The sequence below is a fragment of the Brachyhypopomus gauderio genome, unplaced genomic scaffold (genome assembly GCF_052324685.1).
Source record: "Brachyhypopomus gauderio isolate BG-103 unplaced genomic scaffold, BGAUD_0.2 sc34, whole genome shotgun sequence".
NCBI lineage: Eukaryota > Metazoa > Chordata > Actinopteri > Gymnotiformes > Hypopomidae > Brachyhypopomus > Brachyhypopomus gauderio.
In genome coordinates, this window is record NW_027506866.1 from 475,774 (window position 1) to 488,904 (window position 13,131).

A 13,131-nucleotide genomic window follows, 5' to 3' on the forward strand; every position below is an offset into this window, starting at 1 on the left:
TGCTTTATTTGAGTGTGTGTGTGTGTGGGCGTGTGTGTGCTACTCCATGCTCAGGTACTTTACCTGCTTTATTTGAGTGTGTGTAGGTGTGTGTGTGCTACTCCAAACTCAGGTACTTTAGCTACTTTGAGTGTGTATGTGCAACTGGTACACTGAGCTCCATTGTATTAGGTGCCCTTATAGCTGTACTTATAAGTTACTAATCATTCGTCAGTCAGTTCTTTGTGCTGAGAAGTAGTCATTGACCTGTTTTGAAGAAAAATAATGAATAGGTCATGTGTGGAGTGTGTGTGCGTGTGCGTGCATGCATGTGTGTGTATCTTCAGTCCAGTCACTCAGCTGCCTGATAAAATGATCTGTGTGTTCGTACTGTTGGTCTGTAGGCTGCAGATTTGAAGAAGAGGAGACAACAGCTGAGTGAGGAAGAAGATGATGTTGAGAAGGGGATAGAGGTGCGTGTGAGTGTGAGTGTGTGTGTGTGTGTGTGTGTGTGTGTGTGTGTGTGTGTGTGTGTGTGTGTGTGTGTGCGTGTGTATCTGAGAGTGTGTGGCCAGGTGTTTGTGTGTGTGTGTATCTCTGAGAGTGTATGGCCAGGTGTGTGTGTGTGTGTGTGTGTGTGTGTTTGTCATTGTGAACTATTATGCTAGGTTGTGTGTGTGTGTGTGTGTGTGTGTGTGTGTGTGTGTGTGTGCGTGTGTATCTGAGAGTGTGTGGCCAGGTGTTTGTGTGTGTGTGTATCTCTGAGAGTGTATGGCCAGGTGTGTGTGTGTGTGTGTGTGTGTGTGTGTGTGTGTGTCATTGTGAACTATTATGCTAGGTTGTGTGTCTGTGTGTCCCCCAGGCTCTCTCACGTGTCCTCAGAGAACGGGACAGTCTGCGTGCGGAGCTGGACAGACTAAGAGATGAGAGGAAGAGAGAAAGGGAGGAGCTGGAAAAAGAGAGAGAGGAAAGGAGGAGGGAGAGGGAGGAGAGCAGAAGGATGATGGAGGAGAGAGAGAAGCTACTGAGCAATACAGTGCTTCTACAGGATAGATGTGATGAACTCCACAGAAGGCTCAGGTAACACACACACACACACACACACACACACCCATATACACACAAACATGCTATAATACACATCCTGAAGACTTGGGTAATGTATACGTATACCAACTTCTGTCGATGCGCTGGAAGTTTAGATAGTATACACACGCATACACATGTGCAGGCACACACACTCACTCACACACACACACGCACACACACACACACACACACACACACACAGACACACTAGCTTTGACCGAGTCAGTACTGGTCTCTGGTGACACAAATACACGGTACACAGAGTGTGTACATGTACAGATCTGTGTTGGTGTGGTTTGTGTCTGTCAGCGAGGTGGAGCAGAGAGAGCATGGAGACGATAACCTGGAGAGGAAGAAACAGGAGGAGGGCAAGGAGAAGAGCAGAGAGAAGGAGGGCTCCCTCGGAGTGGAGGAAATGGAACCTCCTCTCTCCCCTGTGCCCACCTCCCACAACAACCACAGCAGCATAGACGAGTATGTGGGGGTGTGTGTGTGTGGGTGGGGAGGGAGGCTGTCCGATTGTATGTATTTATCATATGTTTATATACTCGTTTGTAATCTCCTCTCTCTCTCTCTCTCTCTTTCTCTCTAGCTTGCGGGAGTATATCTCGTGTGAAGGTGTTTCTCTGCAGAGAGCAAGACAGTTCTTAGAGAAAGAGACCAGCTGTCTGAGAGCGAGACAAGCGGCACTAAGGACGGCCCACCCCAGCCCGCAGAGGTCCGCTGCAGGAGGTTCTGCTCAGCCTCTCTGCCAGGTCCGTCAAGTCTAGTCAGTTTTATTTATAAAGCGCTTTTTACAAAACATGGTGTCACAAAGCAGCTTCACGAGCGCATGGGTCCAGATCCCTAATGAGCAAGACGGGGGCGAGTGTGGCAGAGACAAACTCCCTAGGTGGATTAGGAAGAAACCTTGGGAGGACCAAGACCCAAAAGGGAAGCCATGCTCCATTGGCCCAGCAACTTTAAGTTCATATTTATAGTCCTGTGTCTATCTGAGCAGTCACAGTCTCTCCAATATGGATGCTGGGCCTCAGGTAGGATGCTGGCCGTATTGGCACATGCATCCACAGCATCAGCACATCCACTGGCAACCCAGAGCATCTTCTAGCTGCTTTATGGAATTGTCTTTGTAGAAACATGTAGTCAAGATACAGAATGCAGGTTAAATATGTAAAATCAAATTAAACTTCCATATATATAGTAGACGTGCCAGTGATTTAGCATGTGGCTCCAGCAGGCTTATCCCTAGCAGCATAACTAAAGGGAGGGGCCTGGAGGTGACCACAGGCATGAGGGTACTGAGACATTACTCTGCCTTCGGCTGTAATCTTGTAGTTTTCGGAGCTGAGCGCATTTCTGCGCTTTGAGAGAGCAGCAGGTGAGATGGATTATGGTATGCAGTGAGTTAACTCGGATATTGTGGAGGACTATTTAATGCTTTATAGGCCAACAGAAGAATTAAAAAATCAGTTTGATATTTAACCAGGAGCCAGTGCAACGCTGAGAGAGTAGGACTAATGTGATGGACTTCTCAAGGCCTAGTTAGGACTCTGGCTCTTGGATTCAAATGCAGCAAGTTGGACTTTCTTCAGGGACTGTTTAGAGCATCCAGTTAAAAGAGAGTTACAGTAGTCCAATCTTGATGAGATTGTGGACCAGTTTCTCTGCATCTGATACCGAACGTACATGTCTCAGCTTGGCAATATTACATGAAGTTGCAAAGGCAGCATTAGTGACATTGCATATGTGTGTGAAAAATGAAAGATCCAAATCACTAGAGACACCTAAACTTTTAGCAGGAGATTCAGGTGTTACTGAAAAGCCATCTAGTGTAATAAGAAGATTCGACCAATTGCTTCTTGCAGTCTTGGATCCAAGAAGTAACACCTCAGTTTTATCAGAATTTAGAAGAAGAAAATTAGACACCATCCAGTTCTTTATTTCTTGGATGCAGTTGTCAGTTTTGGTAGTAGTATTGACATCATCCAAATTAGAAGATATATATAACTGAGTATCATCTGCATAGCAATGGAAGCTAATACCATGCCTACAAATGCTTGCTAGCCTATATAATGAGAATAACATGGGACCCAATACAGATCCTTATGAGTATTCATTATTTTCAAGTACAAATTGGTAACGATCGTTCAGGTAGGATTTGAACCAGGAGAGTGATTGACCTTTATCTGAGAATATTAAGAGATTTTAAGACTACTTTAGACGGTTTCAGTGCCGTAGTGGGTCTAAGCACGTTAGGTCTTGCAGGGCCTACAGCCATGTAGCCAGGTCAGATAGGAGACAGTAGGAAGCATGAGTGTAGTTCCTCTTAGATGTTCTGCTCCCCTGTGCTGTAGGAGGTGAGTGAGCAGGAGAAGCTGAGGGAGACAGTCCAGAAGGACCACACGCTCCTGAGAAAGAAAGAGGAGAGACTCAGCCAGCTGGAGACGTCACTGACAGAGGAGGTAATACACACACACACACACACACACACACACACACACGTATGCCTGCACCCACACACTTACGTACAAACCCACATTAATACCTACCTGGGCTTTACAATGTTTTTCTCAGCTGTCATGTGATGAAGGCGAGCGGCTGGTGGGAGATCGGAGAGTCTCATTTGATGTCAGAGACTCAGAGACGAGCAGAGACGAGTATGGCCAAGAGGAGACGAGTGAGAGACAAACTCTGAATGCACAACACGCACACACGGGTAGACATTTTGAGAAGGCACTAATTTTGGTTTTCACAAAGTTTACTACCATAGTTTTTTTATGGTGGCAATTTGTATTGATTCTAGATTGTGAAGAGTGATTAGATGAATTGCAATTAATTGCAAAGTCATTCCCTGTGATGAAAATGACCTTTTACAATACAAAATTACAATACAAAATTATTGCATTACGGCTCCTCCATTTCAGTTAATGGAGATCATTTCAGTGATGATCTCGTTAGCTCAGGAGATAAAAAGTTGATGAGGATAAGACAGCTGACATCAATCCGTCATGCTGATTAGAAGAGAAGACTGGTTGCTTTAAAAGGGTAGTGGTGCGTTTACGTTTTCTCCTGTTAACCATGGTCACCTCCAAGGAAACACGTTCAGTCATCATTGCATCAAAAGGGTTTCACAGGCAAGGACAGTGTGGCTTGTACGATGCACCCCAATCAACCATTTATCCAGTCACTAAGGACTTTGGGGAGAGTGCTTCAAGTTGCATGAAGGAGGCTTCAGGGAGCGTCTCCTACAGGAGCGTCTCCTACAGAGGAGGCAGCTATGAGCCTCCTCACACCATCAAAGTGTGGGGTCACTCCCAATGTTGCCTAAGCAAAGCACAGCCATAAATAAGGGAAGGTATCAAAACATCCTTCCAGAACAACTTCTCCCAACGATTCAGGAGCAGTTTAGCAACAAACAATTATGGACTGTTAATAATTGTACTTCATTATATCACATAAACATTTGACAAAAGGTTCTTAAAAAAATAAACTGAGGAAGCAAACTGTGAAAACTAAAAATTTGCCCACAACTGTAAGCAGCTCTAGAGTCCACTCTGGTCTTGATGGTTCATAGTTGTCTGATGTTTTTATCTCTCTAGCAGTAATACACCCAAACCCTGGTCTTCCTCTCTGTTTCAGCACATGCAGTGCCAGTGAAAGTGCAGCAGTTAGCAGAGTCCCTGCAGCAGATCTCTGGCCAGCTGAACACAGTGCTGGGTGCACTGGGATCTCTCACTGGGAGGACCGTCCAGCCCCTCCCTCAGCCACCTCCGTCCTCCTCCTTCCCTCCTGCCCTGTCCTGGGCATGGACACCAAGCCCCGCCTCCTCTTCATTGGCCAATCAGAACAGTTTCTTACACTGTTCTGTCCCAAAAACACACGGGTCTGACCTTCATTTGAACTCCCACTGGAGCAAACTCTTCCCTGGTACGTAGAGACAGACACTATGGAAGAAAAATAGTTCCATCGGATTTTGAATTCGTATTTGAAGCACTGAATTTGTTTGCCCTTGAATTTGAAGCTCTGATTTTTTTTTGCACTGAAATTATGCATCTGAATTTTGTTGCCTTTGAATTTAATGCTTATTAAAATACAATGAAAAAAAATTCGGGCGTTAAAAAATTCAAAAGATTTTTTTTCAAGTTGCTCGAATTCGATTGGTCAAATTTGGCTCACAAAATACGCGTGCAAAATTTCGCGTGCTAAAATACGAGTTCAAAGATATTCAGAGTAAACATCCGGGACACAAAGGATGAGCAATCGATTCAAGACTCCAATCGAACCAAATCCAACCAATCACGCTCCACTGGTCACGGCGCTGTTTGAAGCCACAGGCGGAGAGAGAGTTATGTCGGCGCACGGGATCGGCTCCTCTTCGGTGAGTGTATTTACTCCTTTATTTGTCTATTGTGGTGTTTTTAAGATTCAGTAAGATACAGTAAACGACGTGTTGCACATCAGAGGTTTGCGCTAGACTGATCTTTTTTTTAACTCGCTATGTAGTCAACATAGCTGCGTATGTGTGTGTCCGTCAGTCCACACTGTGCTTTATGATATTATATTTATCATAAAATCATTACATTCGTTTATTACTTCCTTACCAGTCGAGTAGTTTACAGTTGTTTTCAACTGTCTCCGTGGGGTAATGGTTAGTGACGAAAGCTTCGGACAAAACAGGCCTGGGTTCGATACCCGCGACTGATGAGCGATTTGTTATAATTAATATTTTTTATTCATTTATATATATACTGGACCGGTGCCAGGACATATTCAGTGGGGGTGGCGGCGTGTGACGATTGTTGAGCGAGCGAGGGGGCGGTAGCAATAGTAAAATAAATGGGTCTTATTATTTAAATTGAGGGGGCGGGACACCTCGCCTGAGGGGGCGACGCCCTTTTTTGAAGTAGAAGTTTCAGAACTTGAGTGCAAGTTGTTTTGTTATTTTTAATACAAGGTATTTCAGTTTGATCATATTCCAGGATTAAAAGGCTGTGGTGAAGTCTATGGGTCGTTGTAACAAGCATCTACTATGATGTTCTCCATTACCTTGAAGGAGAGGGCTCAACATTTCCAACATCACACACATCTTCTGTTGCCACTATGTGTTCCTACCATGCCTGCAGGAAGACCTAGATACTTTTTGTAGTGGTTGGGACAATCATCCAATAAGAACAGAGAGCCACATGACCCCTAATCAACTGTGGGTGCTGGGTCATTCACATCACCCAATTCCTGCAGCAGATAGCACAGAGGTACATGCAAGTGTAATATGATTTTAACAAATAGTGTGGTTTATGTATAAAGTTTGGAAGTGGCTATTTTATCCACATAAGTGTATACAACTTATTTGTAGGGAATGGAGATTCCCAATATTGAGTGGGACAACAACGGACTTCCCATTGATGACCACTCAAAAATCATTGTCCCTCACACAGAATGCCCACTGACAGATGAACAGATGACAGCTTTGAGAGATGCAGTTAACCTAGGAGCTGCATCCCAGTCCTCTGGCTGTGATCTTTACATTTCTGCTGTCCAGTTTTGTGAGAATTTCCTGTCTATTTGAAACAACTGGTCTGAGAATTGGAATAAAATAACACATCTTTACAAAGTTAAGACCATATGAATGAAAAATTAATGGCAAATTTTGTCATCAGTTTTAGTTTAGCCCTATCCGGACGGGATTAGTTTCTCAGGGGGTCCTGGGGTAATTTTCTCTTTTACGGGGGGTCCTCTGTGATTTTAATCCCGTCCGGAACGAGCATGTCCGTGTTTTTCTCAGACGTCCTCAGAGAAAATTACAGGCGGAATTACCTACTGTTTTTCGCTGTACTCCGTGGTCGTCTGGTAATTTTAGTCCCGTCCGGATCCACATGTCTGAGTTTATACATGCAGACATCACCTCGCGTTTAATAAAACAGCTATATGTCCACTGCCACGCACCGTAGTTACACGTTGGGCGCGCGTTTTCACGGAGATCCACGTAAAGACAGCGGCGAGCAAAAATGGATTTACTGGATTTTTTTATGGATTTATTTTATTTTATTTAACGGATTTATTTAGCTATTTACATTCATTAGCGATTTTTTATAATGTGTTTTCTGTATTGGTTTAACAAAATAGCTTAACTTAAACGGAGATCTTAAATGCTGAACTGAACAGTAGTAAAGTTAAAAGTTAAAAAGGAATCATCAGAGTTGGCAGTGTGACGTTATTAAACATGCTATCACGTGACAAGGCGATGTCATGTGACCGAGAAAGCCAAAAACTCACGGGTCCTCCTGTTTTTTCAATTGCTGTCCGGATGCAAGAGTTTTATCACTGAGTACAAGGGTGAAATATTTTTCACAGACGTCCCCCTGAAAAACTAATCCCGTCCGGATAGGGCTTTTGAGTAATAAAAAAAACAATAAAAAACTGAGATGCAGCTTCATTACTTTTTTAAATTATTTACAGTGTAGGAGACATTGCAGTAAATGGATACAATCAAAAGTTGTTTGATTGCCCAATTTTGTTATTCTGATGTTTGACATAAAGGTAAAAATTATACACCACAGAAAATAAAACTAATTAAAACTCATGCTTGACTCACTTTCATTTTATTAAGAGTTGAAGTTTTCAAAAATGATATCCCTTCTGCCTCTTTTGGAAAAAGCAAGGCCACTGTCAGGTCGTCGAGTGAGCACTGTCCACATTGGGGATTCTTTAATCCCTCGTCTAATGCCCGGTTCACACTACACGACTTTTCAGTCGTCAGGTTTTTGTGCCGTCCGCACTACTATGACTGATCGGCGACGCGGGCTCACGAATTACACGACTGGGGAACTGGGGAATCGCCGACTCATCTGGCTGCCGTCCAAAAACACGAGAACACGAAAACGAAACTCTCGCCAGAACCAGCAACACCACATAGAAGAAAAAAACAATGTACATGTACTCCACATTTTCGTTATTATAATTTTTTTTTTACCGTTTAAACACTCCATAGTCCCAAGTTGCCAGAATTATTTCATCTCTCCGTTGCAGTGAACATAGATATAATCAATCGCACTATTTCTCCAGTGCTGTCACAATAACTTAAACACAGTGTTGTAGTAAAGTTGTAAGAAAGGTGAGGAGTTTGTGTGTTTGCTGGGTTACTGTTTTGAAAGCATTCTTGAAAGTTTTTTACATTCTTCAGAGATATCTTCAGCGGTGCCGCGGTTCTCTCTCCGCGTTCCCATTGGCTGTAGCTAGACGCTGCTGCCGACTCTCAGTCGCCGACTGCTAGATATTAAACATGCTAGATATCTGCCGGTCGTCTGCGACGAGTCGGCGACGGCTCGGCGAGCGTCTTTCAGCAGTTCACACGACTGATCGCCGATTTGCCTCCGACCACAGTTTCTGTCGCCGATCAGTCGGCGACTGAAAAACCAGCCTAAAATCGTGTAGTGTGAACCAGGCATTAACTGCTTGATCTGTCTTGTTACACGTCCAACTACCTGTTTAGAGTAATAAACAGAAGAGAAATTGAAAAAATAAATTCCTTATCCAAAAGTAAACTCAGAGAGAAAGATTTTATACATATAATAATAATTTAAAAAAACAAATCGCTCGTCAGGCCCGTTTTGTCCGAAGCTCTCGTCACTAACCATTACCCCACGGAGACAGTTGAAAACAGCTGTAAACTACTCGACTGGTAAGGAAGTAATAAACGAATGTAATGATTTTATGATAAATATAATATCATAAAGCACAGTGTGGACTGACGGACACACACATACGCAGCTATGTTGACTACATAGCGAGTTAAAAAAAAAGATCAGTCCAGCGCAAACCTCTGATGTGCAACACGTCGTTTACTGTATCTTACTGAATCTTAAAAACACCACAATAGACAAATAAAGGAGTAAATACACTCACTCTCTCTCCGCCTGTGGCTTCAAACAGCGCCGTGACCAGTGGAGCGTGATTGGTTGGATTTGGTTCGATTGGAGTCTTGAATCGATTGCTCATCCTTTGTGTCCCGGATCTTTGAACTCGTATTTTAGCACGCGAAATTTTGCACGCGTATTTTGTGAGCCAAATTTGACCAATCGAATTCGAGCAACTTGAAAAAAAATCTTTTGAATTTTTTAACGCCCGAATTTTTTTTCATTGTATTTTAATAAGCATTAAATTCAAAGGCAACAAAATTCAGATGCATAATTTCAGTGCAAAAAAAATTCAGAGCTTCAAATTCAAGGGCAAACAAATTCAGTGCTTCAAATACGAATTCAAAATCCGATGGAACTATTTTTCTTCCATAAGACACACCCCAAACATTAGCAGTGATGAGCAGTGGTCACCTCTGTGGGCTGCAGTAACTTTCACTAATGCTTCATTTCTTCATCACTCGTAAAACCTTTAAAATACAAATAGAAAACTTCTGCCTCTCCCTCAAGCACAAACCAGTCACTGCTGGATTTATAGCCTTTTTTGCATAGTTGATGACCTCCATTGATTTTCTGTGCTTGGATAATGCCGATCTTTTCCAGTGCAAGTGTGATGCAGTGTAGAGACCTGCTTCAGATTAGCTTCAATCTAAACCGCACTACCTGTATTAAGACTGCTCTGATTTTAGGAGTTTCCATGGATACCAGTGCCCGCTATCCCATGAGGGCTACCAGAGCATATAGTGGATACACTCCAGCAAGGTGACTACACACACTTGCACACCTGTGCAGGCTCGCTCACAATCTCTCACTCTCACTCACAGGGTCAGTGCTGCTGTTGATTTTTGAAGGAAAATTGATGAACTCATACAGTGCTTTTCCATTATGTGTGTGTGTGTGTGTGTGTGTGTGTGTGTGTGTGTGTGTGTGTGTAGTCTCTCCTCTGAGCTAGATAGCCAGAGGCTGCAGAGACTGATTGAAGACAACAAAAGGTGGCTGGAATCACAACGCAAAGACCCAAATGTGTATCCTTTCACAATCTCTCTCTCCCCCTCAGCTTATACACATGTACGTATCACACACAAACCAGTACGGGAACAGAATGCATCATATTTTCACACACACTCTCTTGCACCCTTGTACTCTCCTGAACCTCTGCCCAGGCCTCTCTTCACACGCTACCCAGCTGCCCCACCCACCAATGGGCTGGTCCAGCTCGGCCTGGACGAGAACAATCAGATCAAGGTCTACCATTACCGAAGAGGCACAATCCACTGATGTCCGTGTATGTCCAATGCAAACATCAGTGGATAGACAGAATACAAACATGCCATCAGCATGTACACATTACAGGTGATGTTGCTGACAAAGTCAAGTCAGATTTAGCGTAGTACTTTGAAATTCTTTTTTGATAAAAACATTTCTCATCTAATTGAAATTCAGATGGCATATCTAACTGTAATTGGTGATTAAGGTATTTCTGCCTACATAACACATTGCAGTGGTGGATTATACTTATTAAGATGGCGGTGGCAGTGTTGGATGTGGCTAAAACGAGCTGGAACGTCGTCTTTCCTGCAGGTGCTGAACCTGCGCTCTGGCGTGTCCCGCATGGCGGTGGTGTCCTTGAGGGAGTTGTACTCCAGCCTGCAGAAAGGGATGGACCAGGAAGTGGAGGCTACAGCTAAGGTCCTCCTCCACAAAGCAGCGGAGTCCAATGCCTTCATCAGGCAGGACATGGACACAGCTCTGGACAGCATGGTGCAGAACTGCACCCCCATTCGGAGCATGAACGCCCTTCTCGCTGGAGGACTCTGGTCAGTTAGCCTGCAGTGAGCTTTAAACTGTGGCTTTCAGATAGCAACAACAGTCACAAGAAACTAACACAGCACTAATTTTGGCTGCTGTTTTTACCTCTCCAATGTTCTTTCAAAATATTGCCCTGGCCTATATCAATATTTTTAGTTATTTATCCTCTTATATGTTATTTTTATTGCGTTCCATCTCCGCTCTGCTGATCCAAACTGCCCTTCACAATGCTTAAAAAATAGGCTAGTTAGCTAGCTCACAGAGGACATACAAACATTTTCTGTTTAAAAATACACATGTACACTAACTGGTGCAAGCTAAGCAATCGAATAGAATATGATCATTTGATTGTGCACTTAGATCATACATAAGGGTTTTAAGTTTCTTTATAGAAGCTAAAAGTTGTACTGTATACATTGATTGGATGGATTAATAGTTATTACTATTATTATAATAGTTATTTTTTTCCTTCTGTTTTCCTCAAAAGTAATCTGAATGCTGCAGTAAGAAAGTGTACTGCTCGGCACTTGGCTACTTTGGTAGAGAAGATTGGTGCTGGCCGCTTATTGTCTGGGGCGAAAGACGTCACACCGCGAATTATTCCTGCAGTCTCCAAGTTGGCACAGGACTCTTCACAAGAAACCAAGTTAGTACTGGGATCAGAACGAGAATTCTACAAAGCTTATTCAGTTTCCCAGATAGTAATATTTTGCTGATTCTTTTAGTCTCCTAGTCTGATACTCTGAAGTCAGCAAATGCTGCTAAATTGTAGAGTAATAGATACACTATCGTGTTTTCTAGACACAGACAGCCTTGTAAAATTGTGCTGGTAAGATAAATGGTCAGTGTGCTGTGAGTTACAGGTCCCTCACGGTTCTCTCCTGTTTTGGGGTCTGTTCCTCGTCTCAGGTGCTTTGGCCGGCGTATGCTGCTGTTCCTGTCCTCCCACCACGACTTTGATAAGATGGTGGAAAAGAACATCCCTGCCAAAGACCTGGCAACCATCAGGGACACTGTCCTCACTCTGAAATCCAAGGTAGCGATTCATGATTGGATAAATGATGAGGATTTTTTATCCCATCCACTATGCCCCATGTTAACTCATTAAACAAATGTATGTGTAGACATCAAAAAACTATTCTTTCAGAAAGTCATTCCACTGATATGCTAAGAGATGCCAGATATAAAAAAGATAAAAGATTTACCAGAAATACTATAATTCCTATATTCATTAATAATATTTATAATATTGATAATAATCATTCCAGAGAGTTACCATAGTTACCAAATACTGTCACTTTAATTGAATGAAATCTTTCTAGTTTAAGAAAATGCTTCTGTAATAACCCAGTGCTGTCCAGGGTTGATTTATTTATCATTGTTCCTTTTAAATGTTCTTTTTATAGAGCTGGTTAGGGAACTCTACCCCTGCAAGCCACAACTGGTTGAGCAGAAGGTGCTCCCTCTGCTCTGGTAGCTCCTGGGGACCTCCAGCAACAGTGGTACGGTCCACGGGAGGGGTGGAAGCGTGAGAGGGGCCACTGTCCACCTATGCCAAGCCCTTCATGCCCACATGGGTCCGGCGCTGCTGGACTGAGCTGCTTCCCAACCTTCCAATATCCGCAAGAGCCTAAGAGAGTTTGTGAAGAACCTCCCGACCACCTGAGAGCTGCCAGCCAGACCTCCAGACCAAAATAAAGCCCAACATGGATTCTACTTGAGGATGGAGATGTTTGTGCATTTCTTACTGTGCCTGCACTCTAAATGAAAGAGAGAGGAAGAAAGTCAAACGTTTTTAACATTTTGAATTAGCAGAAAGCTAAATCCTTAAACTCAGAAGTCCTTTTAAATAAGGAGCACAGATTTTAGTGAATCACATCAGGTTTAACACACCTAGGAGCTCTGCTCTTTTTGCACTTTGATATACTAACACTTATGATAACTGTTGTCATGGTGACTGTAGATATATATTGTTCAATGATTGTTATTTTCTGTTGACATATCCTGAGGTAACTGTGCAGAATGTAATTTATCACATACACAAGAAACAAGGATCTGGGGGGTATTCCACGAAGCGAGCTAACTCAGTAAGCCGGGCTTTTTAAGACAAGCCTGGCTCATTTTGCTCAAATTCGGTTCCACAAAAGAGGCGAGACTTGAGCCTCGCTCAGTTACTACAGCAACATATACGTTTGAACTAACCTGCTCTGTACCAGGCTAGAGTTGAGGCTTAGCTTAGCGGGACCGCTTCTATTGGCTGAGCAGCGTGATGTCAGTCTCGCCATCCGGGAAACTGAATTGAGGAACAAGGTTCCACTGTAGTTCTATCCATTAAATTGCT

The 13,131-nt window shown here is 43.2% G+C and overlaps 2 protein-coding genes across 2 annotated transcripts; both read left to right on the top strand.

Annotated features, from left to right (window-relative positions):
* Positions 1-750: 750 nt before the first annotated feature.
* LOC143485488 (uncharacterized) lies at positions 751-3,885 on the top strand. Its single transcript, XM_076984935.1, has 7 exons — positions 751-758; positions 862-1,059; positions 1,378-1,542; positions 1,661-1,823; positions 3,423-3,530; positions 3,643-3,745; positions 3,872-3,885. Exons 1-7 carry the CDS (start codon positions 751-753, stop codon positions 3,883-3,885), a joined length of 759 nt encoding a protein of 252 aa, XP_076841050.1.
* A 6,375-nt stretch (positions 3,886-10,260) lies between these two features.
* On the top strand, positions 10,261-11,506 carry LOC143485489 (TOG array regulator of axonemal microtubules protein 1-like). The gene is made up of 3 exons (XM_076984936.1): positions 10,261-10,334; positions 10,563-10,798; positions 11,278-11,506. Exons 1-3 carry the CDS (start codon positions 10,320-10,322, stop codon positions 11,504-11,506), a joined length of 480 nt encoding a protein of 159 aa, XP_076841051.1. The 5' UTR covers positions 10,261-10,319.
* Positions 11,507-13,131: the final 1,625 nt, after the last annotated feature.